Source organism: Magallana gigas, chromosome 7 (assembly GCF_963853765.1).
Source record: "Magallana gigas chromosome 7, xbMagGiga1.1, whole genome shotgun sequence".
Classification (NCBI taxonomy): domain Eukaryota; kingdom Metazoa; phylum Mollusca; class Bivalvia; order Ostreida; family Ostreidae; genus Magallana; species Magallana gigas.
In genome coordinates, this window is record NC_088859.1 from 25,180,475 (window position 1) to 25,205,626 (window position 25,152).

The 25,152-nt window shown below is 32.6% G+C and overlaps 1 protein-coding gene and 1 long non-coding RNA gene across 2 annotated transcripts; one reads left to right on the forward strand and one right to left on the reverse strand.

The window, feature by feature from the left end:
* Positions 1–321: 321 nt before the first annotated feature.
* On the forward strand, positions 322–7,517 carry LOC105336437 (transmembrane protein 214-B). Its single transcript, XM_034456150.2, has 16 exons — positions 322–518; positions 941–1,161; positions 1,568–1,721; positions 1,860–1,991; positions 2,150–2,232; positions 2,502–2,607; positions 3,362–3,443; positions 3,565–3,703; positions 3,902–4,003; positions 4,253–4,344; positions 4,438–4,603; positions 5,020–5,137; positions 5,256–5,352; positions 5,743–5,911; positions 6,655–6,806; positions 7,007–7,517. Exons 1-16 carry the CDS (start codon positions 392–394, stop codon positions 7,128–7,130), a joined length of 2,064 nt encoding a protein of 687 aa, XP_034312041.2. The 5' UTR covers positions 322–391; the 3' UTR covers positions 7,131–7,517.
* Positions 7,007–24,134, reverse strand: LOC136270271 (uncharacterized). Its single transcript, XR_010708033.1, has 2 exons — positions 24,050–24,134; positions 7,007–8,080 (listed from the first exon to the last, which is right to left on the reverse strand). It is a non-coding gene; the product is annotated as an uncharacterized lncRNA (long non-coding RNA).
* Between the last annotated feature and the right edge of the window lie 1,018 nt (positions 24,135–25,152).

Genomic DNA, 25,152 nt, shown 5'->3' on the forward strand with positions numbered 1-25,152 from the left:
AGCATATTTTACTCTTGCTTATAATTATCTTTGTCTATCAAAATTTGATGACCATAGTTGCAGAAACATCTTGATTTTTATTATTCAGTAATAAATAACGTTAACACTTATTATAATCATAGATGCACAGGAATTCCTCGTAATTTGTAAACATCTCTGATATCTTGTAAATCAATTCTTCAATTTATGATATGTTTGACTCAACTTTTTATGTTGAGCGTGCATCTCAAATATTTTTTTTACTAGATTGCTCAAATATATTATCTCTTGCGCAATTTATTCCGGAAAAGGTGCATTTGTCGGTTTTGGTTTTTTACTTTACGTTCACTGGAAGTTGCAACACGTAATATTCAACAACTGAACAAGCCGGTTTCATTTCACAGCTGATACAATGGCCAGCACTGCTTCACCTCACTGGGAAGTTGTCGGGAAAGGCAAGAAAAGTAAAATCCCCACTCCAGTTAGTCGGGGCGAGAGGAAAAAACTCGTGGATGGAATGCCCAAAGTAGAACACTACGGTAAGAATCAACAAGTGTCAACGTCACCATTGTTTTTTGAACATCTGGATTGAATCATGTTATGCAATCGCCATCACAAGACAGGGCGCTTGGATGATAATGTTATTTGATGTCTGTTGACTGAAAACTATTTTATTGATATGACAATTATGCAGCTTATAAATCATTAATCGAATAGTTGTTGATTTTTTTTCTCTATGCATGGGCCCTCTTGTATCGTGCCTTTTTTTTACGATAACAATATAAGAGTGGATGGACAGTGTCTTAAATTATGCAGATGTAATTGAATATTTGAATTTGTAGATGTTAGGTATTATACCTCACTTAAGGACAAGTATATTTGAATTATTGTTATCAATAAACAATTCATAACAAATCAATCATGTTTTTGAAGTTTAAAATATGGATGTGTTATTTTCCAGCTCCAGCTTTACAGGAATCGAGCACTCTGTTTAATGTTTTCCTGGAGAAAGAGAGGAAACAACAGCAGGCCAATGCACAAGCCAAGGCAGAGTCAAAAGATTCGAGCAAGACCAATGGGCATGCTAATGCTAGTAAAAAGCCAGCTCAGCCCAAGAAAAAAGTGCAGAAGACAGAACCTGAGAAAAAGAAGCCTACAGATTTCCTGTCAGCAGTTGCTGAGGTACTTTATTTCTTGAAATATGACAAGTAGTTGTAGTTGTATGTCCCAGGGACAATGTCATGTTGTAAACAGGTGTACATGTTTTCACAGATTTTTTTTTTCAAATCTATTTTGAAAACCAATACTACCCAGTACTGCAATAGAACTATTCCTTATAATGATTTTTGAAAAAAAAAAAGTGTTTGTAGTTCCGAATACAAAGTAGCTTTTGTTGTTTATTCAGAGATGTGTATGCTGTTTTCGTATTATTTCTAAATCATTAGGTTTGACAAGATTGATTTGAAACTACAAGTTCAAGCAAACAACTAACAAACATGATTGAGTATCATGGGTGGTTAATTATTTTTTAATAAAAAGCTACAAGGATGCTACCTTCAGTTTGACATGATCCAAATCTTATTTACAGATAAAGAAAGATGACCTGGAATCTGCATTGGCTATAACAAAAGCAAGTTTTCCTGGAAACATTGAGGTTTGGTTGAAAGATTTGGCCTCCTTATTGAGCATCAAACTTGAACAATGCCCTGAGCCTGACCCTGTCATGAAAAACAAGCCTAAAGGTAAATCAAATTCTCAAAATGTTTTCATGTCATCATGAAACAAAGAAAAAATTTATTCATATTCCAAGTCAAAACTATCTTTCTCTGTTTCATATTTTTTTTACAAGTTTCGGCACATAATTTTGCATATATACACAGATTTTCCAATGTGCCACCTAACTAACAAATGCCAGGATTTGATTAAATCTGTGATTCGGGAGGCATCGGTCGAGACTCTGGAGCACCTGTTGTATCACAGTATTACAACTATGCTGTCAGAAATGAACAAAGGTATTCAACCCAACAGGGTATTTTTGCATTTAGACAGTTCACAAACTGAAATTAACTTTACTGATGGTTCAGGAAAACTCAATCTACAGAAACTTGGAATTCTTGTCCCTAAAATTTATGCAATATAGTACGTTTTTTTTTTTTTTTTTTTTTTTCAGGCAATTCTAGCTATGGATACAGGATTTTCATCCAGTTGTTAGTGTACAGTAAGCCAAGCATTGCCCTGACTAAAACACAGCAGGTATGCTACACACTGGTGTAAAATTAAAACAAAATTATACAGAAATTTGGGTCCATATGTTATCCTTTATGATTACTGGCATGCTAATCCATAGAGGGTGAATATTGCCCTAAATATACATACAATATCTGATTGACAAATGGGTCATTAAGGGGTACTTTGTTTCTTTCGAGCATTAATATTTGCTTGGATAATTAAGTAACATTTGTTTATATGAACCTTTACCTAGTAAACATGTATATTGTGAATCACAAATCCTTCCTTTTCAGTACTTGGAGTTGCTGACCACTCACCAGAACAAGTTACCCAGGTGTCTCTCCATTCTGTGGTGTCTGGGGGTGGGAGGAAACAAGGACTTCAGGAGTGGACTCAGAGGTACGGGTGAAAGGTTATTTTACGTCTCTTGCTTTGGTGTAAAGATAAAGGTGTGAAGACGTCATGTCAATTTATAGAATATTGTGCATGATGAAATAGAGCCATTTTAACAAGAGCTTGGGCTTTGAGCAGTACTTGCTCCAATTTGTTAAAGGCCAGGTCCATTCATAGTTTACTGTTCAATCATTGGCTAATGGATATGAATACATTGAATGCAATGGCAATAGTTTGACTTCATCAAGGGCTGTATATTTCAGTTGAAACAGCATCAATTTCACACAACAAACCAGATCTTGGGGGAAATAAACTTTCTGATTTTGTCAGAAATTTCTCTTAGTGAATTAAAATAAAGGAGGTCAATTTTTGACAGCTTGTTTTGATGAGCAAACTAAATGGTAACTTCCCACTGAAAGTCCAAACTCTTGTTTGCTCTATTTGAGCATTAGACATGTTTGCAAGTTTATGATCACCAAGGAAGTGCTGAAAATTTTCATTTTCCAAATTGCTGTTAGTACATGTACCTTAAAGAAATATCCAGAATATGCACGTGTAGTTACAGTTAGTTCTGATAATAATTAAAACTTGCACAATTGCCTAACAAAATTGATACATGTATTAATAATAAAAAGAAGAAGTCAAGCACATGTGCATAAAAGTATCTACCAAGGGACATGATGAAGGATGTGTCCAAGAAAGCATTTGAAAGTGTCACTGTGTGATATTTCTAATGTGCCTAATTCTGTTTAATCTCTAGTCTGGATGGAGGTGATGATGCCCATGTTGAAGTCGAGACCTGTGGCTCCATATTGTGTGGATTATCTGGAAGAATTATTCCGGTAATAAATCTGAAATGCCATAAACACTCTATGTATCGGGTTCATATTAAAACATGTTCTGCATAACATTATTATTGTTAAGAACATGTTAGAAGGAAATGTAATGTTGATTTGATTTCAGGACCCACACTGACATGAAGAAGCTGTCGGGAGAAATGTCCCTGAAGGAGTACTTCTTCCTGGTGGACATGATCTTCAATGACCAGAATCTGCCAAAAGATCTTGCCAAAAAACTACAAACTCTGTATCCAAAGCTGAAGGTAATTTGATTTTAAAAAAACAAATAAAAAAATCTTGCAACTGAAATTGCTTAACATAATAACTGTACTCAAGTCCATAAAATTTTGTGCTTAGAAATCATTTTAGAGTCATTCATGCACCATGAAATTGCTACGATTTTTTTTTTTTTGACATCATATTACATATATGGGGATTTTAATTTGTATCTTTTCTTGCAGAAAATAGCTTTGAGCAATTATAAGACCCATGGCTTCAGACAGGTGTTCCCATCCTACCTGACCCGGATCACCCCGGGGAGCAGCAGGACCATGAAGGCCGAGGTCAGTACTTGTAGAAGCAGGGGCCAGAAACCTCATAATTCCTACAAATCTTAAAATACTATGTTGTAATATCGAGTTGAGTATCTGGTAATTTGAAATGTTACAAAATACTACATGTATTCATATACCTTGCATTTCAAGACCTCTAGCAAAGAGACAACGTTAAACAAGTGCAATCTGATTGTCCCAACGAGACTTTATGTTCATGTCAATATGCATGCAAACTGAACTTAATTTTTCTTTCTTCAGATTTTGCCATGTTTGGTGGACTGTCTCACATCTGATAAGCAGTGCTTTGCTGTGTGGTGTCAGATGTACACCAAGCATCTGCCACAGTCCAGGTGGGTTGAAAGGAGTCTATTAAAATTGCACAAACAAAAGAAGTTGTAGTCAATTTGTGTGTTGTTTTCTATAGGATTTTTATTGTTCTTCAGTGTCTTGCTGAACTACCTGGCTCAGAACTGGGACAAGGTGGGATCCAGGCTGGACAAGAAGTTGTTCCAAAGTACCCTGAGGTCCTTCTCCATTACCAACGAAGAACTGGCCACTCAGGGCAGAAACAGCATGGATGGGTACCAGGAATGTGTTGCTGTGTGCAAGGTTAGGGCCCAGAATAGAAAATCTTATATAAAACCCATCTAAATACATGTAGCTCTTACTTTAGAATTGAATATAACAGAATGTACATTAAATTACACTTTAAGGTCATAAAAAAAGTGTTGTTTTTTTAAAATGCAGAAATTCAGAAGCTCTTAAATGATGTAAGGTAAATTCTGCATCTAAGAATGTACTCCAAAGCTGCCCAGTAGAGAGTTTGAATTTATCTTACTTAAATAGCTTTCCTATGTTCATTTATACACAATATATTACATGTATTCACTTATAATTTAAAATATCTTTGCTCGATTTTACCCTTTTACATAATCTTGAATTATGTACTGTAACAATTTAAAACATACTCTTTGAATAATGTACTGTATTAACAATTTTAAATTTATGTCATTTTCCTCCCATAGGACTTGCTTCAGAAAATGGAACAGACTCACTTCCCCTGGTTCTGGGTGATGTTCCTTCTGATAAGCACACTGTCCGCAATAATTGCATACGACATTTACTCCAGCAAAACTTTCAAAGGTTAGTATTCAGCTGTAGTGATCATTTAGTCAAACTCTTCCACCTTTTCTTAATCTGTGTTTTAAAACAATTAGAAACTGATTTTGATTCAAAATGTTTTGATCCCTTGCAATTGCAGCTTCAAGGACAGTGAGATTCCTTGAGGATTATGGGATACTAGCCTTTATGGAGCAGGTGTGGAGTAAACTTTCACATTATACGATGATAGCGTATAGGTTAGTACATATACCTACATTTATATCTATCGGTACAATTTCCATTTTAACAAAAACTTTCATTTTGAAAAGAGTTTAAACTCTTTCATTGTACCTTTTGATCCTGATTTAAAAAGAAAATATTACTTTTTTATGTACTATAAACCAACTTTTATTCACAATAACTTATGACTGACTAGTGGTAAAGTGGTTTGATGAAACTTTTTATTGTAACCCAGTCAATGAGTATAGTCTTGAATTAAATACGAAAGATATTTACTATGTAAGTATTAGCTCCAAAAAAAAAATTATTTGGGGGTTTTGCAATTTTCTGACTTGCGAATAAAAGTTTGGTGTTTAATTTTTTTTTGAAAAGGGATAAATCAATGGCTTATTTTGTATTTCTTACAGCTGGCTGAGAGTCAATGTTCCTTTGTACACAGAGAAGGCTGTGAACACTGTGTCCCCCTATATGGCCCTTGGATGGACTAAGGTCAGCGCTGGAGCCCAGTACCTGTGGGAGGTCTCCACTCCTCAGCGCCAATGGCTGTACATCAAACTACTTCAATTAACTGAACAGGTAACAGCTGTTCATCAAACTAGCTACTTATTCAAATTTATAGAATAAGTCACAGCTAAAATAAACACATTTACACAGGTTATTTTGAAATTTAGTTTTTCGGAAATCAGACTTTTATCAATAAAATAATTGGACCATCACGAGACAACAGAATACCATACTTATTTTTATGCCCCCCTTCGAGGAAGGGAGGGCATATTGCTTTGCTGCAGTCCGTCTGTCTGCTGGTCGGTCGGTTCACCATAGTTTCCGTTCATTTTCTGCACAGAAGTTGCATGTATTGAAATGAAATTTTGTATACTAATTTATCATAATACTATCTAGATCAAGTTCGATTTTGGATACGATCAAGCAATTTAAGACAGAGTTATGCCCTCTTGGACTTAGAAAAATTCCAGTTTGCAGTTTCCGTTTATGTACTCAGAACTGGATAATTAAAAATAAGTCTGAAAAAAATAATGTAAATCTACTGGTAGGATAATGGCAGCATGATGCTCCACATAAATTTTCAGGTTTTAGTAATATGCTATCAGTAAGTTCAGCCAACTCATGGTATTGCTACCTTTACAAGATTCTTTATCCATGTACATGTATTGACATTAAGATTTATATAAAATTGTGTGAATTCGACATTATCACTGTATCATTGTGGATTTTGTGACAAGTTTCAGTCGAATTGATTGACGATGACTTGACTTAAATATGTGTAAATGTTTAACCTCAGGTTTGATTTTTTATTGTAGGTGTACAACCTTTCACCGCAGCTGTGGTCAGATATTAGTGATTATATTTTATTGTCCTGGGATTTCTTAAGGGACAAAACATACCTCATATGGACCAGTGCAGTCCAACTATTTTTTACGTCCTGTAAATGGATTGAGAAAGAAGTTTTATTGTAAGTAACAGAGGAAAATGGTAGCATTTGATTCAGGGTTTTGGCAAAAAAAAATTTCATTATTTTTGTTGCTTTATTCTTTTTACCATTTTGTTTAATAATGATTTAACAATTGATTAATAGATTGTATTAAAAAAAATTATTAACTTTAAAGCCAAGTTAATCAATATTGCTTAATCAATTTTATTAATTTTTTTCAGAGGGCAATATACTCCAGATGTTTTGCAGCAGTTTTTTCGGTCAACCATTTCACTTGTTCAGAGTTCAACAGTTTCTGCTGTACAGTGGTGCTCTAATTTATTTCAGTTATCAAAAGGGAAATAACTCTGTCTCTAAGAGAAACACTTAATAATGGGAATCTCTAACAATATATTTGTTGAATTAAAAAAGAATACATTATTGTACTTCTGCACTTGCATGTACATGTATATGGTAAGTTGAGAGGATCAGAGGATCAGCAATATTTGGTTTAGTTGAGTACACATTTAGTACATTTATATAATATTTCCCATTACACCCCACCCAATCATGACGTATGCTTTATATTCCGTCTTAAAAAAAACTTTCTAATAAAATGTCTCATTATTTGTTATAAAAATGTTAATTTTAATATCCTGCAAGAAAAAAAAGATTGATAAAATGACAATATCCTGTTGAGTTTGTGTATTTAGCCAAATACTACCAAAGAATAAATAAAGACGTTAAATAATATTTTGTGTTTGTTTTATGTACAGTACACTTTTCAAGTATGTTGATAATTTAAGTTGTTATGTTTTTGTCATTACAAACTCTTTGAATAGTTGCAAATGAAACAATTTCAATTTTTATTGACTTTGATTTCCATAAGTATAACTCGCAAATAAAATATGGTTACTACAACGAAAAAGAATTGTACTTGTAACAAAATATTGCATATTTTAACCAGAAACAAAATATTATATCTACAGCAAACAAGTGTGGAAGTTCTATCTATACTGTGGTTCCATCAATTTTAGTTTACCGGGTAATGTCAATTTTCACAGACTTCGTTTTTGAGTTGATCAATGAAGTATAATGTTCATTGCCAAAGTGCATTTTCCAAAAAATTAATTTTATCAGATTATAGCCCACAAATTTTATGTTTTCTTGAAACTGAATTTTACAGAATCCACAAAACTTGATGACCACAAATATTTTAAATAAAACATAGTATATTTCAATTATAGCAAATTCTATTTGCTGCTCACTGTTCTAGTATTCTGCGTTTTGTTCACTCTTCAATTTACCATTAGTATCTAATAAACATAAAAGATTTAAAATAATATGGACTGACTTTCTTTTCAACATTCAATATGACATATAAAGCTAGCTTGGTCAACATGAAATGTATTGATTAGTAACTAATGGTAGCATACCAGTACTCAGTACATGTAGTACTAAGGACAGGATGACATTCAAGATCACTTTTTAGGCAGGGGAAGAGGGCTGACAAGTTGACAATTAAAACCAATTTTGATGAAATGCAAAGGCTCATAATGATAAATAGCAAGTGTGACAAAAATAATTCCAATGTGTAAAATTTCTAAAACAAATTTTTACAGACAACCATACAATTTCTATAATTTATAATTACACAGACATTTTTTCTGTCCAAAATTACCTGTTGTCCAGAATTACCCAAACATACCCTAAACTAAAATGAACAAGCTGCCATAACTCTGTAAAGAAGATGTTGATGACTTGTAATCAGCTGCAATAAAATATATTGAAACTGCATAGGGAATGGTTTTGTAACTTTCACTTTTGGATTTTGATTGGGGAAAGTCCGATTACCGTATATTGATTAATAAGTGATAAGTCTGTTTGCAGTTCATTCTTTCATCCATCCGATATCACTTGTCTGGTGCATATCTTCTCTCCCCTTGGCCAAATTTGACGCATACTTTACCTAAAGAGTGCCCTTGGGTAATGGGTGTGCAATGACCTTGGACCATGTTTCAAGGTCTCTAAGACTAAGGTGATAACAGAATTATCTGAAAAATCCTTGTCTGGATCATACTGTAAACCAACTTTTATTCGCGGCGACTTTATTTCGCAATTTCCTGGACATAAACTGAATCGTGACAACTAATTTTCGGAACCAAGCCTTATCCAGACCCAAGTTGTGATAAGAATCAAACAACAAGGGCTGATTCGCGGTGAGAAATATTCGCGACAACAAGGCTCTCACGAACCTAGCAAAAATTTCTCACACAATAATAAAAGTTGGTTTACAGTATACGGTATTCTCTCTCTTGGTCCAATCAGGCTCATACTTCAGCCACAGAGTGCCTTATGTCTAAGGATGTGTAGTGACCTCGAGAGACCTTCTAGGTCATGGGTCAAGGTCACATCAACTACGCAAGAAAAAAATTGTCAGAGCATCTCCCCATAGCCCTATCTGGGTCATTCTTTACATAAACATAGCTTTTGGTTAAAGGGTGCATGTACAGCAACCTTAAGTCAAGTGAAGGTCTCTTTAAAGTCGATTTTTAGACCAAAAACCATTTCCCATTGGCTTTATATTGCTCATATTAAACCCCAATAAGTCTGGTTCTTTTTAGGGACCATCTCAAAATAGAGGTACATTTACTATAGGAATTTATAGGACACTGTCATTTTCCGCACATCAAAGCAGTTTTAAAAAAATACTACAATAGCTTTTTTTCTCAAATTGTTATATATGATTAGTAATATGAGCCAGTGTATGAGAAAAGGGGTCTTATGACATAACGTCATAATGCAGAGAAAACGTCATAAACGTCCGCAACATTTCGCGACGTCGTTTATAATTTGTAACGCTTTATTTCTTTTTGTAACATAGGAAATTAAGCATAGCGAAGGTTTTTTACCGCAATATGTATACTATTCTTTGCTGGATTTTATATGTATATATAAACAATGTATAAATCTTAAGTTAAACGCAGTTCGAATTAATTTCAATTTCAATAGAACTACCAACCTGTTGGTGAAGGCCCAATTCATAAACGTGTAAAGAGAAACCTTGTGCTAAATTGTGTTGTGTTTATATATACTGCAAAATTGTTTCTAGGCATAATTTAAGAATAAGAAATTTGAAAAATAAACAAAAATGCTAAAGAGTTTATAGGCATGGTAAGTATATTACAAACAGTGACATATAATATTTATAATATAAAATCGTACATAATTATATAGCATGCAGTCAAATACTTGATTATGGAAAATCAGATTTGCCATTTATATTTAGGTATTGGATTGACAATTAATCAAATTGCTCCTTCTTCAAAATTTTTAATTGTTTATTAAATGCAAAAGTTGATCCCCCCTTTAAAAACAGGGTACATTTGGACTAATGCGGCGTGATGAAGGACATTTCTTCAATGTGTCGGCGCATTACCCGGACGAAAGAATAAGAAATTATGACTGATAAGTTAAAAGTAAAATGTTGGTCTGTTTACATGCAATAAGATTATGAATAAAAGATATGTGTTTCCGTATACATGTGTTACCATTATATACTTCTGCTAAGCGAAAAGATATGAAAAATAAAATTGATAAATATTTTTTAAAAAAATACCAAGAATCAGAAACCAAAAGTATCTGATTATTTTTCATCCGTAATTTACATAATTATGGTATTTCACAATTCTTAGGATTTTCAAAATTTCTATTTAATTTATTTAAAATTTTGTTTGTGAAATAACGAACACAGTTTGTTTTGGAGGTCGATTAATACATACACCGTGTCACTGCATGCTTGAAAGCCTCTTTAATGTTTGCTATTAAACTAAAAATATAACGCGTTCGAGCTTAAGACAAATTTAGGTATTCAGTTTTTGAACGAGCATCACATACGCTTTTAGTTAACGGTAACCACATGTACATGTTTGATAATATTTCTACCGGTATTGTAATTATTAGATTTTAAAAAAAAACTACAAATATTTTCATGCTATAAAAGAAATAAAACACTATTTAAAAAAACACGATGCTCAAAATGCATTTGATGTCAACTTCGTGTAGAAAGGGTAAATCCTTTGCTGACAAGTACAGAGTAGTACTGTAGTAGTGAAAAAGAGAAGACGAATCAGAAAACTTGTTTGAATAATTCTGATTATAAAAAATTTGGTTATTACAATGTACATGATCATTAGTTTCTTCGAAAACCATGTAAATTAAACAAATATAATCACTTTTATTCAGTATTTTGAATTCAAGTGAGTAAAATACAGATCTGGTAAATGCGCCGTCATATTAAGCGTTGATTCTAAGATCACAAACTACAAAGCTCCAATTCGTGTTTAATCTAGGGCGCGCTTGATTTGTCTACACTGTTGTACACCTGATGTATAGATGATTTACACCTTACAATCAAGATAAATTTGGTGTATTGTATATTATCAATATGGACGTTAAAGTTGTGGCAGCTGCCGAAGAGTTCCATTTTTAAGACAATTGTTTTAATAGCTTTTGAAAATAATAATTTTTGTATTCGATTGCTATACTACCTGCATGGTATGCCCTTGCCAGTTGTCAGGTACATGCAAAATACAGCATGCGTTTCTTTAGGCTATTAAAATGGCTAATAAGTTTAGTAAGGACAGACACAATGCTTAGCAAAAGAGTAAATTTATTGTCAAGCGAAAAAATAAATACATAAAGTGAATTTACTTACTGAATTACTGAAAAGTATAATCTGGCAAAATTACTACATAGCTAGTGCATTCATAAGCATTGTAAAAAAAAGCGTATAAAACTATATCTTTTCGAACGTCTTAGTACACTATACATGTATCTGTTGACTTATGCTGACAAAACATGTTTTACTGAAATATGTATAAAAAATTTATTTTTTCTTACTAGTATGCTTTGAACACTTTCATATTTATACACGCAATATGTGCTACAATTAGGCTATCAACTCTAGCTTTCTTGTGCTGACAAAAGAAATTCTGCAGATTTCTCAGCTTACTGTTTTGCCGCCATATTAAACAAGTGTGTAATTTCCAACACATGCCTTGTACAGAGTGTAGACGGTGTACACCTAAAGTGTATACTTTTGCACTCAATTAGAGAAAAGTGTACACCAGTTGTTAGGTATTGACAAACCAAGTGCGCCCTAGATTCATACAGTTATTTCTAGGTTATAAGCCGGTGTAACGAAGAATTTTGACCCGGGTTGAAAATTGACCCAGGGGTCATTTTTCCACGTTGAATATTGAGACCAAAGGTGTTGAATAAAGACCCTAATCTGTTGAAAATTGACCCGCATCGTGGAATTTTGATCATGAAACCGGTTCAAAATTCAACAGCAAAGAAACACAAATTAATGAATAAATATTTTACTATGAGTTTGTTTAATTAAAAATTATCAGTTTTCAAATATTTATTCTTTAGATTTACATGTATACGTGTTTCAACGGGGATGGGGGGGGGGGGGGGTAAAAATGAGACTTAAACGATTATTTTTTGAACTACATATTATCCTTTTAAATATGTAATAACTATTTTATTCATAATAAACTTTCCGCGTAAAATTGCTGTTTTGTGTGATATCTATATATTTAAAAAAAAAATATGTTTTTAAGAATATTTGTATACATGGTTACACGTTAAACTATTCAATTTAGTAAAACTCTTTTTTTTTAAATTCGCTGGAGAAGTGTACAAATATAAATAATTTGAAAAAATTACAATACGTCATATTGTTGAATTTTGGTTTTACGTTCTCCCAGTAAATTGAAACTTTGACATTGTTCATTGGAAATTTTCTGGGTGGGTGTAAATACAAAATTTACAGTATGTCCTATTGAGATTTTTTTGTTTGCACCCACTCAGTTTGTTAAAACTGTAACTATCTGAATTTTGTATTCACACCCATCCAGCCAATAACAGTTTACAAAATTATATGCTAACATGTACTCTTTCATGAACATGCTGTAGTAACTATATCTTGAAAGCTGATACTTTTTTAGTGTTTTATTTGTTCCTTTAGGATAACCTCTAATGTAACTAAATATCATCAAATCGCTAATTTTTCTTGGCATAAACAATTCTGCTTCATGGAATCTGTAGCTAGTTAGCAACCTAATTTTTGTACAGGATGACAATAAAATAATTTATCTTTAATAGTTTCTAAATTGCTTTGATCACAAAAAATTAACATGAATTTACTAACAGTAATTGTTTTCGTCAATAAATTGGTAAATTATATTTTTTGAATAGAAATATGTAGTAGAATTAAGATCATACAGCAGCGTTGGAGTATATTGTTGACCCTCCTATCACAGCAACCTACATTACTAATTTAATTTAAACGTGTTTTATTGAACGGAATGTTCAAATTAATTATGAATGGATTGGATAACAGTCATATCCTTTGTAAACCCTTTCAAGCATACGAAGTCAAGAAAAAAATTATCTATGGTCATAAGAATATCGTATTACAAGTTTACAGAATATCATTGATATTATGTATACACATAATATCAATAATATTCTGTAAACTTGTCTTATATACATAAGACAGGGGATAGTTGAATATTAAATAATAATCTGAATATTTATCATATATGATTGTATGACATATTGTTGGTAGACAAGGTCACTCACACCTACAATAACAAACCTATCACCTTCATTTATACTTGCAGAGCTACAAACATAAGAATGAGATTTTCATGATCCAGCCCATTTGAAAAGAACAGTAAATGAAGGGAACTATATATTAAGTAAATATACATGTATAATACTTAAATAGGTTTAAACAGTGTAACTTAAGAGAATCAAAAACGTCTGGGGGCTCTAATATAAATATAAACATGGGAAACAATCTTATCTTTATGAAAAATCAGAACTACCATAAAGTATATAGTTCATATAAAAAGGTACACTTACGTAAATAAGTTGTTTAAAAAGTTCGTCGTTTGTTAAGTGTATCTTGGCCATCCGGGGAAAACAATAATATTTCCTTCAGATTCAGACCCACGGTATAAACATCGACTCTCATTAGTTAAAAAAATCCTTAAATAAATAAGCTTTACTAGCTTTATTCCGTAATTGACGTAAAAAAAATATTCCCTATTGCCTTAACTGAAATGTTTGTAAGCTCTAGGTATAATATGTTTTTTAAGTTTTGACTTAAGGGAAGATAAAGTTGATGAAATTTTCTTTTTTGCATGAAGATTATTCCATAATTTACATGTAGAAGGAGCAAAGTTATTGTAATAAGTATATAGTGGTAGATAGTAAAAAAGCTCATAGACCCAAGATTATATGCATGTTCAGTTAGAAATTATGATTGAATTCAATCTAACATATTTTGTGGTGCTAAACCATTTATAATCTTGTAGAATATAATAAGTCTATGTTTATCCCTTCGAGATTGTAAGGTTTCCAAATTAAGCTCACTATATAAAATGATTTTAAAAGAATTAGCTCTGATCCCTGTCACTGTCATAGTTGCTTCAATTTGTACATGTTTAAGCAATTCGAATTTTTCCTCGATACAGCTACTCCACAAAACATCACCATATTCCAATCTAGGTCTGATAAATGCCGAATTTTAACAAGTGTTTATCTATCAATCGTATGCTTGAGTAATCTTAATAAATTTAACTGTTTGCATGCCTTTTCATGTATACCATTAATATAATTAGATCAACCATCATCCGACTGTATATTTAGGTGCAAACCTACTTTTTTTTTAATTGATAACATTTTTGCTGTAGAGGGTATATGTTTTAAATTTTGAGAAAATATATTACGTCAGTTGCCTGTGTTTCTAATTTATAGTTAAATAATGGGAAAACTCGAAATAAAAGAAATAAATTGCATTTTAAAAAAAGAACTATGACTCTGCATATGCAGAAATTTGGATGGTGCTTCAATAAATTAATCTGACGAGTTTATGAAAAATTATTGTTAAGTCATAAAAAAAAATTAAAACCGTGTAAATATGTATATGCTGTGTATGCATGTATAATACAGTATATAATATATATAAAATATGACAACCATTCAATTATCATTTTGTTAGGAAAATACTTCTTCAAATTAAGCATATTAGGTATCTGACATTATATCCTTTTGTCTTAATATTAATATATATAGACGTCGCGCACGATACTGCTGTCTCTTTTACCTACGCTATTAAATATTATTTTGAGGGGTTGAGGAAGAGTCGTTAAAAGGAAAATATGAAAGTGTTGGGTATCAATGGCAAGGGAAATTTGTAAATAATGAAAATATTTTAAATAAAATGAATTTTACATACTTTTTGAGGAATGACAGGTCTTAATTATCTGTAGTTGACGTGATATATGGATGTCCTGCGTTACATTCAGTGGCTATGCGCTTTATGCACAGGTTGATAAAACAATCAATTTTGCGCCAAACAGCATGAAATTTGGAATATAATTGTAACATCCATATCAAAGTATGACGTCATAATCATTTCAAATGTTCGATTGATAGATATAATATTGCAGCCTTTGAAATGGCGAAGTACTCGGTGTCCCGTTTTTTGAAGATTCAGATAGACTGACATTTCAATCATCAATATTATGTCTAAAACGAAGGTAAGTTGCTTATTTTTGATACAGATATATTGCACACGTATTGTATAATAAGATACAAACGACTATTATTTTATAATAACAATATTTATAAGGCAGGTTTGTTTTTAAGTTGTCCAGTGAATTGTCCCAATCTAAAAAATACTGCACTTTTTAAGCAATTTGACGATTTTAGTGCAAAATTTCAAGCAATATACAATCGCAATTATTAAAATAAGTACAACAGACACAAAGTACATAAAATTTGCTACAGAGACATATCAAAACTTTATGAATCCTCATATTAGTTTAAGGAAGACAGAAATTATTTAATGTCCAAATAAACGCCCCCTTTATGTTTGACGCTCCGTGACTGTGACGTGACGTTGATATACTTAAAACTGATAACGTCCAATCGTTTGGTAAATAATTATTATATAAGTTTTGATGCGGGTCCTTTTCGTAATTGTTTTTATTATATAGCAACAATAACATTTTCTGCCAAATACCCGTTTTTTTCTAATCTGGACTAAGTTGATTAAAAAAATTAGATGATGCAAAGACGTAATGTAATCAAATCCTAACACTCTACCCATATTCTCTTTATTCCATTTTAGTCAAGATCTTTATAGACCGATCCATCCTTTTAAAAAAATATCCTACACGCGTGATAAATATTAAAGTAATTTAAATGCGGACATTAGCGGTCATACAAAATCTGCTAGAGGTCACGTAGCATCGGGGGGGGGGGGGGGGGGGGGGGGGGGGGGAGAGAGACATGTAAAAATGAATCAACTTAGAGATCCCCCCTCCAACTTTTTTTTCGTTTGTCAAGAAGTCTAGCCCCACTTTCAAAAACCACGCCAGCCCGCTATTTTCTAATAGAACTTTACAGAATTATATTTTTAAATAAAGCATTCGTGTTTTATTCATTATTGTATCAATTAGATAAATACTTTGATAGGAAATGAGGATTATCATTGAAACCTGCATGGCGACCCATATGTCTCGGTACTAGTATTTGTGTTTAGGATTTTACAAATCTACAGGGTCTTTAATTTTTTTTATCTGTTGCGGTTTTCAGAAGAATGACAATGATACCATGGATACGAAAATGTTCCCACGAGAAAGATTAGAGTTTTATAGAAATAAGAAACTTCAAAAACGACGACAACAAAAGCTAGCATCGTATCATAAAAACAAAACTGTCAAACAGACTGAGTATAAACAAACTTCTGATGCAATTAGAAAGCGCATGTACAGAGCAAAACAAGCTGAAACGAGACAGAAGGAAACAGAACGAAAAAGAAAATATAGAAATTTAGCGAGGAATAAAAACGTCGAGCTCTCTGCGAACACGAAAAATTCAAATGAAATGATAAGACATGTTTTTAAAAACAGAACAAGTAAACACAGAGCATTAAAAAAATTAAAGGATTCGTTACCCCAATCACCAAAGAAGCGGTCAGCTACACTAGCAGCATATTTGAAAAATTCAAACTCTCCAACGACAAAAATTTTAATTGATGCTGATGTCGTATTATCACCAGAAGAACAAAGTAAAAAATCAACGGAAAAAGCGGTTCTGCAAGATTTAAAAACAACAATTGATAGCTGCAAAATGAAAAGATCGAAAGACTCGGTTACGTCTATGAACGTGCTTGTTGCATCAATAAGTGGTGAACAAGTGACCCAAAGAAGATGTCGAAAAAATCTAGCTAAAAAACTTGGTTTACCGGTTAGACGAATAAGTAAGGGAAACACAATTCGCACCACTGTATTGAAAACTGAAAGATCTTGTTGGACTTACACGTTTAGAAAAACGCGCACTGACGCGATTTCAACGGAAACTAAACAACTTGCGTACGACTTTTGGCTGCGTCCAGGTATCTCCCGACCGACTGGAAATAAAGCAGATATCAAGCGAGAAAGAATTGGACCCAAATTATACACGAGCCACGCAGTGTATATTTTAGAAAAGACCCAAACTGAAGTTTACCTGGATTTCATAAGCGAAAATCCTGATATCAAAATTTGTCAAAGGTCCTTTGAAAATTGCAAGCCCTATTTTGTTAGACAGGCCCGCCCAAAGGACAGACACACATGCTGTTGTAGATATCATGTTGAAATAAAGAGTGCCTTCAAATCATGTATGGACTTTCGGAAAAAGATCATCAAAACAAATGCAAATGACATTGGAATTGACGTCCAAGTATTCGAGTCCATAAGCGATGTGGTGGATGTCACATTGTGTATAAATCCTACTTTGCAATGCATGAAGCGACAGTGTGCATAATGTGGTATCCACAAACTATACTTATTACCAAAAGAAACTGGAGACGCGGAGACAGACGAAACAGTCAAGTGGGAAAAATTTGAAAAGTTGAAATCAAAGCGAAGGGCAATAAAACAACAAAGAAACTCGTTCTGGTTAAAAAGGAATCAAAAGTCAGTGATTTATTTTCACACTTTTTGCAACTATTAAAATCGTTTCCATTCCATCAACACCGAGCTACTTGGCAAAACAACCAATTTCAAGAACTTTCATCTAATCTTCCACTCAACCACTGCATCTGTGTTCATGACTTTTCTGAAAATTACCGTTGCACAGAATTAAAACAACTTCAAAGTGCTTACTTTCAAAAAACTGAAGTCTCTGTTCACGTTACGATTATACATCGCCATGCACTACCCAACATTGATGGAGTGGAAAGCACTGAGCAAAACCCAGAAATAATCACTGAACATTTTTTTGTTATTATTGATGATCAACAGCATGACCAGTATTTCGTCCATGAAGTTCGTAAAACAATATCCGAGTACTTGGCATCTATTTCCTACCCGGTTGACACCATGCACGAGTTCACAGATGGATGTGCAGCCCAATATAAGAGTCGACATTGCTTTGGGGATATCAGCAACTCCAGTCGGGATTTCGGTTTCAAACATTTTACCAGAAATTATTTTGAGACTGCACATGCTAAAGGTATTTACATGTATATTTTCTGCACACTTTCTTCTTAAGGATACAAATACAGTGTCCATCAGATCGAACTAAGTACTTTAAACTTGTAAATGGTAGCTATTCTATTAGCATTTTCTTATGAAAACAGAATTGTTTTATACATTAATTAAGCCACTTGTTGATCACTACTTTCATTTTGACAAGATAAAGAAGTAAAACGTGCGTTATTTAATTCATTCATGTCGCGTTGAAGTTTATTTTGCATTTACTATATATGAGCATTTTTGTTTCAATTTAAATTTAATATTTTTGTATTATTACATGATTGTGTTTATAATGTAGGACCTCAAGATGCTATTGGAGGACTGTTAAAAAGACAGGCAGATCTGGCAGTTTTGCGTGGACAAGCCCATATACAAAATGCCCGGGATCTGTATGAATTTGCTGTTTCGAATTTGACGCGGACAAAATCTGTTTGCCGGAGACGGAATTTCCGTTTTCTTGATTTCATCCCAAGAGAAGGCAATTTAAGTTTCAAACCAATTTCAAACATCAGATCTGTCCATCAAGTCATCGTTGATAACTCGTCTCCCCATATCATTATACGCGAACTGTCCTGCTTTTGTGAAAAATGCAGTTTACAAATTTATCACGAATGTGTAAATGTTCAAAGAATTGGGCAAGTTCAACACCATGAAATGGTCAAGGAGACAAACAACACATTCGATGTTGAAGAAGATGACGAAGAGGTGCCCTTGTCCGAAATGGTATCCAAAGGACAGGTAATTGCCGTATATGCGGATGACCCAGACCATGACTATTTCTTGCTAAAAGTTCAGGAAGCAATTCAAACATTAAACAGCGAAAGCACTGACGCTTGGGGCTCAACTCTTCCAGCTGGTATTAAGGTCATCACAGGACTTTATTACGACAATATTAATAACAAGAATCTTCTGTCATACAAACTTATACCCAGGAGAAGAGCCGTAGTGCCAGCCAGTGCAGTAGTTTATATCTGTTCAGAAATAGATGCTCGGGCCAAAATTGTTTTGGACGAATGTGTCCATTTAAACATATTGCATGCAATAAACGACATTATTATGTCTTAAAAATGAATTGTACGTGATCGAATACATAAACTTCAAAGATTGTAAAACCTAGTAAATAGAATAATATACCAGAATATAATTTTTCATGATTGTATAATTATATTATCTAAATACATGTGTCTGTGCATTTAGCTGTATTGTCTGGGATAAAAGTGCAATATCGAATGTGGAATGTTTTGAATTCGCTGATCAAATTTATAGTTTATACCATGCAGCTTGAAATTTTCTAAAAGGAAATCACATTCCAATCTGCCAATTTTTTTTTTGTTTCATAAACTATGATTGAGTTATTTAAATGAAGATATACACTTTTTAAAGTTATTACTTATATTTCTTAAATATTGCCTGAGTTACAGGCGTGCAAATAGTGATTTTATTTTAAGTACATTTACTACCATATTACAGGCAATGTTTGTGCATTAATTCATAACTTGCTTGCAGTGCAAATCTGGAGATACAGGAGATATGAATACATTTGTATTTACTTTAGTTTCAAAATTCACGGCTATTAAGAAGTTGAGTTTCTTTAAAATGCGACGTTGCGTTTGTACGTCGTTTGACGTTATAAGCGTAACGTTAAGTAACACCAGTATCGTGCGCGACGTCATACCCTTTACCCCCGCCCCCCCCCCCCCAAAAAAAAAAAGTATAGAAGTTATATATTTTCAATTATAAGAAAAATATACAACGTCAGGTACCTGTCGAATAGAGCTCTGTTAAATTGCCTGAAAAGTGACAATAACGGGCAATACATTTATTAGATATGTTTATCAGAGATTATGACAAGTTTAAACTTTAAATTCTGTCACACAAGGGAATGAAAACACATTCTATGTCAAAAAGTATTCTAGCCCTACTCGCCTGTTCCATTCCGAAGCAAACGGTCATCTTCTTAGCTTTATTTACATAGCTTGTAATAATAAATGGATATCATATTTTCAGTTTCAAAATTAAATAATTTTTCGGGCATATCAACCTGATAAAAATTAGCCACGTCCGCATATGTATCGGACAGTATGAACATTTTTAAACTGAAACTTTCAAATATGTGCATGATTGTACATTTAAACCATGTAGAGTACGTAAGAACTAGTTCAGACCAAAACTCTGAGGTTGGGGTCAATTCTCAACAGGATCAATTTTCAACGTGTCAAGGTCATCAGAGTTTAGAAAAATCTTTCTCATACCGTTGAAAAATGACCCCGGGTATAAATTTCACGATTTTGGTCTCAATTTTCAACGTTGAAAAATGACACCCCGGGTCAATATTCAACGTTAAAAAAATGACCCCCGGGTCAATTTTCAACCCGGGTAAATATTCTTCGTTACACCGGATTATGCTTGTGTCTGTTCTGATCGACATCAATCCTAACTAATTTGAATACGAAATTATAGAGATCGCACGGGAACTATTGTATGATTGCACGGCATTCTCAACACAGCCATCATAAAATATGTAAGAAAAGATTGCATAACAATTACATAAATTAAGCCAATACATTAAAAGATAATTTTGAAGTAAACAATTCAATTATTTAAAACCATTTCAAGTTTTAGCATTATAGCAAATTGAAAACACGAGTTTCATTAAAAATCTCTCTCTCTCTCTCTCTCTCTCTCTCTCTCTCTCTCTCTCTCTCTCTGAAAACGATAATGTACGATCAAATTAGAAAACAAAACAACAGTACAATATAGCAGTATCATGAGCAATTCTTGTATCTTAAATAATAGCACAAATTTTGATTCCAAAAGCGATTATAAAGGTACAATGTTTAAATTCAACATCTAATTAATCAATCAGTGAACTGTAATGAAGCGTAAGGATAAATTTACGAATTGGTGTAAACATGTTACATTGGGTGTATCAGAGAAAGTTTTTTGTCCATATATTTAAGCGTAATTAAATGCATTATTTTGTGATTCATGCGGGTTAAAAGGTACTAGCTATCATTGTAGAAAAATATATGTTTGAAGAAATTTAAGTAAATGTATATTTTTTCTGCAATGCTTGCTTTCTTCATAGTCCATGTTTATAACCAGAGAAAGCATATTTTCTTTACATTTACATATATCTTTGAATCCCTCCTTATCCATTAAAAATGAGTTAAAAATTATTGTCTATCAGATCGTTACACAAGAGGTCCGTGGCACTTGATATAAAGACGATATTGAATTAGCTAAATGAATTAAAGCATTTTTTTTTTCAATTAAAGGATTGCGTTAAATAATACGCCGAAATCGTTTAACAGGATCGCATAGATTTCAGTCTTATCAGTTTATAGCTGTATGAATTGCAATCAATTTTCCTAAGAAATAGATTGAAAATACATTGTGGATGTTAATAAACCGGTAAATATATAAAAGTACATGTAACAAAATTCTCCCCAGTTGTACATTGCGCAAATCAATGGTAGAAACAATATGCGTGATATCAAAGATATTTATATAGCAAGCTAAGAATAAAGATTGCCAACGAAACGTTAAAAACTAATATTATTTTTCCCAGTTAGAAGTTAGACGTTATGTTGCGATGGTGCTATTTGGGTTTTCTGACACATTGGTTAGAAAAGATTGTTTTCAGTAAAGAGAAAAAAAAAGTAAAGAAAAAATAACATTAACTCAATTTATTCAGGCCATTTTGCAGAGAAAACCATTGCCAGTTTTAAAATGCTGTTAAATAGATATGCATGATTTTGACGTTAAAACACAAAAAATCTGACATCATGATAAAATAGACTGGATTGCAGCGTCAAAATGAAGAGTTTATAGCCAAGCTAGACTATTAATTTTAATATCATCTGATTTCTCGTGTTTTCATCGGTAAGAATCACTCAAAACATGATTTTATGAATTTTATGTCATAAGACCCCTTTTCTCATACACTGGCTCATATCATTTCCTACCTTATATGTAAAAAACACAAAATTCTACCGTCTGGTTTTTAGTGGGGGCCATCTCAAAATATTAAAATGCACCAAATTTTGCTATATATTTGGATCATCACGAATGATGATTGGTACAATGGATTCATTCCAAAAATGAGAAAAATGTCCTCGAGGATAGCATCATTCTGTATATAAAATTTCAACAGCGTACAATTTTTACTTTTTCTTTTATGTTATTTCTTATAACGTACTCCTACAAAGCTTCATTTTATCATAACGTCATAAAAGCGCAATGGCAATGCTCCCCTACCGCACAACGTAAAAATCGTGTTAAAAATAAAAATTTCCTTTAACAATCTAAATATTTTTATCTGTATTTTGTTTATTGTGTTCAATTTTATAAATGATATCGAAAAAAATTCATAAAAATTATAAATCAACTGTATTATATTAGAATGCGCAAAAACATGCGCAATGCAAACTAAAGTCGGCCTCAATAAGTCTCGGATGTTTTTATTCCATTGTCCATTATTTAAAAGGGGCCCTTAGAGATGGTCACAGTATCTCAATGATGTTTAGTCTTAAGGTGGCTCTATAAACCCACAGTTTATTCTAATTATTAATTTAGGAAACCACCAAACATATATCTATCAAATATTAAAATGATGATATTGATACTATAATTATAAATTTTAAAGAATTTTTAAATGTTTTATCATGTTTTTTGTAAAAAAAAAAAATCAAAAAGTTAACTATTAACAAACTGAAAATGTTAAATTTTAAATTTTTTATAATTTTGCTTAAATGTTCTTGGATCAAAAGAGTGGTGCAAGGGGGACAATCATGGTTGAGCATTTTTAAAGCTGTCTTTGGTGACATAGGGGTTTGTTTTTTAGAGTTTGGAGATAATTTTATTAAAAAACTTACAGAACAATGCAATAATATATTTTGGAGAGATGCTTTTGATGCTTGGCTTAATGTTACACTCTAACCAAATTTCTGAATCTAACAATAATATAATATTTTCTCCAATATGGCATAACTCAAACATTAAAGTAGAGAAGAAGTCTATGTTTTATAAAGAATGGTACAAAAAAGGTGTGAAAATTGTTAAAGACCTTTTACATAATGATGGGTCATTTTTATCAAAATCTGATTTTGAAAAAAGATTTAATTTGAACAAAGTATGTTTTATGCAATATATATAACAGCATAATTAGTGCTGTTCGAAAGTTTGTTAAAGACTCAAATTTTTCAAAGGAGAACTATGTCAATATTGTTGGTCCTTTTCTACCCTTTTACTATGTTGAATTACTTTTGTACAAGAAATGCACTAAACCTATTTATAATTTAATTGTAACGTTTCAACCTCTTTTAGAGTTTGTTACAATGAATACTTTTGTGGGTCTCTTTTTTTTTAAATTCTACCCAGACAAAATACAAAATCAGGATTCAAATTTATAACATTAATTAAGAGTTCAATATAAAGCAACAACAAATAAAAATCAAAGATGATAAATTATGGGTCACCTCGATATATATAAAGGTATACAGGTCTATGGGGCACTCGGATATATAATATAAAGGAGTACTGGTCTTTACGGGTCACCCAAAGGTATGAATTTACAAAATCAATAAATAACTGGGAGTTGGGCAAATGGCATCAAATTCAAGCTATATACATAATAATGATGAAATGGGTTTATAACAGATAGTAAGTAATATTTACCTTTCTGTTTGGATCCTGATTTTCCATAATCTTTGGGTCAATAATGGGTCTTGAAAATCTAGGGTTAATCTGGGTAGGACCGTTGGGGATGGACAGGGGGTGAAAAGTGACGGTTACGTCTAAAACGGCCGTATATAAAGGTTTTGGTCTCTAGGGCCGAATATGACCACGCGCGAATCGAGCGGTACCGCACGATTTAGCGCCATGTTTGAGAATACATTGACGTTCGGCCAGGGAATAGAAATTATCGTAAAAGGAGTATTATGACTTGACGGATGTAAGATAAATCATGGAAAGGACTTGTTAATGATGCCATAGTAAATAAAGGTAAGGGGAAGGATTATAAGCTAAAACATATACTTGTGTGGGTGATCTAGTTTCGTAATAGAGGAAATTCAGGTTACCACACTTGTATCGTCGGAGGTCCTTAATTCGTTACGGTCCTTGAGTCGTGTCCCTTTTGTTTTCTTCGCGTATATCTCGAGATTAGGTTCTAGGCTAGGCATTCCGTGAAAAAAAATTTACTACGATATGTGACATCACTTCTTACTACACAGCAGCCGATAATGCGATCAAAAAAGGTAACATTTTTTATTTCAAATTTTATTTTCAACTATTGCTGAGATTTCTTATTCCCAAATAAAGTTACAGATGAAAATGGCCAAATACTCGTCTAAACCTAAAATTTAAGAATATAACAGCGGTTGTCTCTTTTCTTGACATCTAGTCAATGAAATTCATGTGATCTGATTTAAATATTCAAGGCTAAACAAGGATAATTTTAAGTTACGAGAAGTAAAGTTCCTTATAGCATTTGAAGTTTGTTTTGTGTTATTGTTAGGTTAATCCCGTTTCCAAAAAGAAACAATAACAGAATGTATTCCCCAACAAATTTCACAAATGCATACAAAATGGTTAAAGAACATGAAAATTTCAATGAAAAAGGCATGAATGATATTTAATGTGCCAAATGCTAATCTCAGAAATACAGTTTTGCATAAAGTTGACCCTGAGACTTCAGGGTTTTTTTAAAGCGTCCGGTGTTATTGTGTTACGGTTTATTGTTCAATTTGTTATAAAATATTTATAATCTATTTTCATAA